This window comes from Phoxinus phoxinus (assembly GCF_949152265.1).
Source record: "Phoxinus phoxinus genome assembly, chromosome: 19".
Lineage (NCBI taxonomy): Eukaryota > Metazoa > Chordata > Actinopteri > Cypriniformes > Leuciscidae > Phoxinus > Phoxinus phoxinus.
In genome coordinates this window covers 31,661,328-31,667,131 of record NC_136894.1, presented here as the reverse complement: position 1 = coordinate 31,667,131, position 5,804 = coordinate 31,661,328, and the positions used below count along the sequence as shown (strand labels likewise).

The 5,804-nt window shown below is 38.7% G+C and overlaps 1 protein-coding gene across 2 annotated transcripts in view; it reads right to left on the bottom strand.

The window, feature by feature from the left end:
* fhod3a (formin homology 2 domain containing 3a) overlaps positions 1-3,568 on the bottom strand; it is a 64,292-nt gene extending 60,724 nt beyond the window's left edge. Inside the window, exon 1 of one of the 2 annotated variants that reach the window (XM_079591205.1) lies at positions 3,241-3,568. In XM_079591205.1, coding sequence (XP_079447331.1) covers positions 3,241-3,405 — 165 coding nt within the window. In that variant the 5' untranslated portion in view covers positions 3,406-3,568. The remainder of the gene's footprint in view (positions 1-3,240) is intronic. The other variant, XM_079591204.1, reaches the window with a different exon arrangement.
* Between the last annotated feature and the right edge of the window lie 2,236 nt (positions 3,569-5,804).

Here is a 5,804-nt window from a genome sequence, read left to right as displayed (position 1 = left end):
TGCTGTGGTATCATGGTAAAGATGAACTTTAACCCCTGATTCTTCACATGCTCGTCCTTGCGCAGCGGAAACTGGCTTCACGTCACATTGTAGAGCGCAGCGTCTCCTCACATGATGCTGTCCGGTGTCCACAGGAATCCGCCGGTTTGGGGTTCGAGTTTCCCTGGTGTGCGCGCGATAAGTGGACGAGCTAATGCTAATGTTACATCTTGACGTCACGATGAAACGGCTTATGACTCGTTTGAAAAACAATTAATTTCATTGACTCAGAGTCGACTCTTACTTTTGAAAGACTATAACGTTATATACGGTGCACTTTCAGATTTAAAACTTTGCAGGATGTTTTCAGTCACTTAGAGTTTTCAGTCACATGTGTTACACACTACATGACAGGTCATTTTCAAAAATCCATAATAGGGGCCCTTTAATCCCTTTTGGCATTATTATGAGGCAGATATATCATCTTCGTCATCGTCTGTGTTTGTGAGTGCGAGTGAGATGACTGTGGCATTCTGGGCGCAGCGCTGACCTCTACTTTATTTCACAGGTTTGACCATAACAGACAATTATACTGACCATGACTTTCCCTCCAATGACAGACTGACACAGAAAAACACAACGTCACAAGCAAACAGAGGGAAACCAGACAGAAACCAGAGAGAAACCAGAGGGAAACCAGACAGAAATCAGAGACCAGAGAGAAACCAGAGAGAAACCAGACAGAAACCAGACAGAAACCAGACAGAAACCAGACAGAAACCAGACAGAAACCAGAGAGAAACCAGACAGAAACCAGACAGAAACCAGACAGAAACCAGACAGAAACCAGACAGAAACCAGAGACCAGACAGAAATCAGACAGAAACCAGAGACCAGACAGAAACCAGACAGAAATCAGAGACCAGACAGAAACCAGACAGAAACCAGAGACCAGACAGAAATCAGACAGAAACCAGAGACCAGACAGAAACCAGACAGAAATCAGAGACCAGACAGAAACCAGACAGAAATCAGAGACCAGACAGAAATCAGACAGAAACCAGACAGAAACCAGAGAGAAACCAGAGAGAAACCAGACAGAAACCAGACAGAAACCAGACAGAAACCAGACAGAAACCAGACAGAAACCAGACAGAAACCAGACAGAAACCAGAGAGAAACCAGACAGAAACCAGAGAGAAACCAGACAGAAACCAGAGAGAAACCAGAGAGAAACCAGAGAGAAGCCAGACAGAAACCAGAGAGAAACCAGACAGAAACCAGAGAGAAACCAGACAGAAACCAGAGAGAAACCAGAGAGAAACCAGACAGAAACCAGACAGAAACCAGAGAGAAACCAGACAGAAACCAGACAGAAACCAGACAGAAACCAGACAGAAACCAGAGAGAAACCAGACAGAAACCAGACAGAAACCAGACAGAAACCAGACAGAAACCAGACAGAAACCTGGGGCCGGTTTCACAAAGATAGACTTTGACTATGGCTTAGATATAGTAGATAGTCAGACTTCAGATAGACATCTAAATCAGACCGTTACACAAAGCACTTAAGACTTTGACTATCTTAAGTAGGACTACACTGCAATGCATTCTGGGTAAACTAAGACACTTTTCAAAACAAAAAACATGGCGGACCGCGCCGCCCTCGCCGGAGCTCGCCGCCGGCTCTCATTGAAAATGAATGGCTTCCGGCCAATTTGACGCTCTCGCCGCCGGCGGTGTGAACGCACAGTTAGACTAGTCTATGAGCAGATTTTAGACTTGTCTAACACTATAGAACGGGCTAAAATAGCTTTGTGAAACCGGCCCATGATGTCAGTTTTCAAACATCTCTACCAAACTAATAAAGATTAGATACAAAAACACATCAAAATCTGTGTTTACAATCCAGATTTCCAAATGTAATATACAAACGTGTGATGCAGCTGAAACAGAATATAAAATAATACTATAATATGAATATATAATAATAATATAATATAAATATATGCGTTTCTATATTTTGCAACCACATCTGATCTGTCAAACATGCAAAGTCATTCAATCATTTTATTAAGTATTTTAGTGTAACTGTACAAACACAACACAAGCTTCACGAGTCTTTCTGTGTCAAATCTGAGCTGATTTATCAAGGAAACGCAGGAATAACTCTAATATTGTTAGTAATATTTCAGCTGGACTGAAGCAGGTTTACTTGACTATCATCATCATTATCATTATCATTATTATAAAATTCACTTCAAATATGATCATCAGGTTTATTTGTTCATCTGTCAATCATCATTGTGTTGCATTGCGTTATGTTTGAAAACTACAGATCCTAAAACTGAGCATTTAAATATCATCTTACGGTTGATACTGATACTTATATGTATTTTATGTGAATATCTGCAATCTGTTATAAAGATCTTATTGATTTACAAGCATCAGAATGTCATTTAAACATCAGCATCTGCAGCAAACAGCATATTTTCGTGTTTTCCCTGTATATTCATCGTTTAAAAATAAATAAATATAGGATTTGTATTAAATCTATATTCATTAATTCGAATCAGGAATAAAATCGAATTTAGAATCGGAATTGAATCGAGAATCGAAATCGAATCGAATTGGAACATCGATACCCAGCCCTAATATATTCTCACCTCACTATGACCCTGATACTTCAAATATGATCCAAAAAATGTTTAAACTTATATTTTTAATATTATATTATATTGTGTGTAAAATGTCAATAAACAGTTCCGTTTTCAAACCTGATGTGATTCTGTCAGCGAATGAATGAGCGGCTCTAAAAGCGGCTCAGAGCCGGCACCTGTCGCGCTTCAAACTCGTTCAAATGACCTCGTTACAGTCTGAACAAGTTTAATAACAATAAAGATCGTTTTAAATAGGTTATACGTTTATTAGACACTTTAATATGTATATATACACTCTAAAAAATGCTGGGTTGTTTCAACTCATGTCATGTTTGGGTCAAATTAAACCCAACAAAACCGTTGGGTTTAAAAATGTAATTTAACATTTTTAAACCCAACGGTTAATAATCACAACCAACGGTCGGATTTGTCCAAATTCGACCCAAACATGGATTGAAACAACCCAGCATTTTTTTGAGTGTATACATATAGTGTATATATATATATATATTAGTACTGCGACGCGCCTGCAATAAAGAGAGGCTGAAGTAAAGCTCATAAACTGTATTTCAGTGAAGTAATGAACGTGTTGTGTTCTGACCTTGTGAGGAGCTTTGAGGAGTCTGTGGACTCCCGCGATCTGGTTGATGAGAGGAATATCTTCTCTGAAGGTGTACAGAGGAGGTCTGGTCGGTTCCGGGAAGTTGGTGCTGTTGAACGGATCGGTATCGTCTAAAAACTGAACCCGGCTCACAAACGAAGACATGATTCATCCCGGTGTAACGATCACGACCGTTTCCAAGCGCAACACAGACGACAACAACACAGTCACCGGGAGCCTCGGTGGGACACGGCTGGGAGATGCAGGAGCCCGTCACCGTCACCGTGCAGTGCTGAGCGCGAGTGTGTCCGTGTCACGGACTCACCGGACCGGACCCCCGGGGATTATAAGCGCTTTAACAGCGGGACCCGGTGTCTGAGAAACAGCGGACTCTAGCGGCCAGACAGAATAACGCATCTGGTCCTCAATCTCACCATGGTAACCACAGGAAACAACACTGAGATTTAACCTTTTTAGCCTCACTTTATTATATAAGTCGTTTGAACTACGTTGTAACGACCATTAATGTATTTTAAATTATATGTTTCATATACTAGTACTAGCAGTGTATAACCGAATCTAGATTGTGAAATTATGTCTCGTTCTTGGTGTTTTCTTAGTTAGCTTAGATAGATAGCATATTTTCGATAGAAAACTTCGATTACAAATATGATACAAGAATTCTGTTTAAGAATTAATTAGTTATGACATGCTTGTAATGATATATATACAATGCCTTATTGCTTACGCAAAACATACCTAAAAATGCAATTTCTTTCACTTTAACTATATAAATAACAAAGATAAAAAATAAAAGATTATTACATGAATTAAAGTTGGATTTATTACATTAAGAATCGCGAGAACAGCTTTACATCTTTACATAATGTTATCGCATTGGATTACAATACTGACTTTGCTCACACATGCCAAAACAAAATTTATATTATTTTCCTGATCAAAAAATACCAAGCCTTTTTAATTGCTTGTTATAATTTCTCATCATGATATATTATCACCAAATGTTGGATTCAATCTTTTTTGTCAACTAGTCACTTTGCACAGGTTTTGCATTTCTTTTTTTCTTCTTTTTTTTTTTTTGGAACTGATCGTGGCCTGTAAAAACTGATGTTATTCCTCCGTATTTTGTAATTGTTTTCCCGTGTACACACGTCTAAAATCCCTAGTCAATAACTGTATCCCTTAAAACTCATCTTTGATCGCCAAAATGAAATAATTAAACGCTTTTTCCTTAAAAAAAAAAGTCTTCATGCCTTAAAATATCGTGAATGTAACTCGACACTCTTGCCTCATTTAGTATGCGTGGTTTTATGAATATGCAAAGCTATAATAAAGGTATAATAACGGTTGTGAAACTCATAGTATTAACTGCAAATAAATGTTGTGATGTTATTTCTATACATTTTTGGTCCAGATCTTGTATTGCAAGAGTCCAGCACTCTGTAAAGTCTCCTCTTGTTTTTATTTCTCAAGTAAATTAATGTATCTTGATTTAAGAATTTTCAGATATTTGCAATGAAAAACAAGACAAAATACTCAGTATATACTAAGGTTTTTTGTTTTGTTTTGTTTTTAGTGTGTGAACATGTGAATGTGTTGTAAAAATAATAAATATTACCTTAAAATCTCTGAGGGACTCGGTTGACAAAGTTTGTTAATCCCTGAACTAAGTCATTAATCACCAGCACAATAAGTGCTCTTGATATCGATTAAGTGATGGTTGATCTGAGAGTGTGAGTTGAGACTCAGACAGCAGGGGGCAGCAGAGGGTCACATGACTGCACCTGGTCACCAGCAGGGGGCAGCAGAGGGTCACGTGACTGCACCTGGTCACCAGCAGGGGGCAGCAGAGGGTCACGTGACTGCACCTGGTCACCAGCAGGGGGCAGCAGAGGGTCACGTGACTGCAGCTGATCACCAGTCCTCGAGACTCAAGCCTGTGAATCTGAAACTGGTGATTTATTAAAGCGCTTCACGTGATCATAATGCTTCTGACGTCACGCAGGTGAAGGTTTGTTCTCACAAACCGTGTACATCATAAACAAAGCATAAAGCTGGTGTTACTGAATCAACACACACAGACACGCATACATACACACACACACAGACATGCATACACACACACACACACACACTCACTCACACACACACAGGCACGCATACACACATGTTCGTGCACAAACTTTGAACACATGTTAGTTATCATCATCTAAGATAAATCACTTGTGTAAAAATAATTCATTACATTAGTTATCTTCTATCGGACACTGCAGACATGTTCTAGAGACTATATCTATAATCTATATCTGTAGACATCTATAGATGTACCAAATGATTTATTGATATTACAGTAAGATCAGTTGGATTAAATAATAGACACATGTATTAAACTGAAGGAGAAAAAATGCTAATAAGTTTGACAGTCATGTCTTTATGAAGGGCAGTTACTGTGAATGACACATGTGGATAAAACAGTAATTCTGTGTTGTGTAAATGATACTGTGTGATTTTGTGTTTCGGTCACAACTGAAAAAATGCTTTAG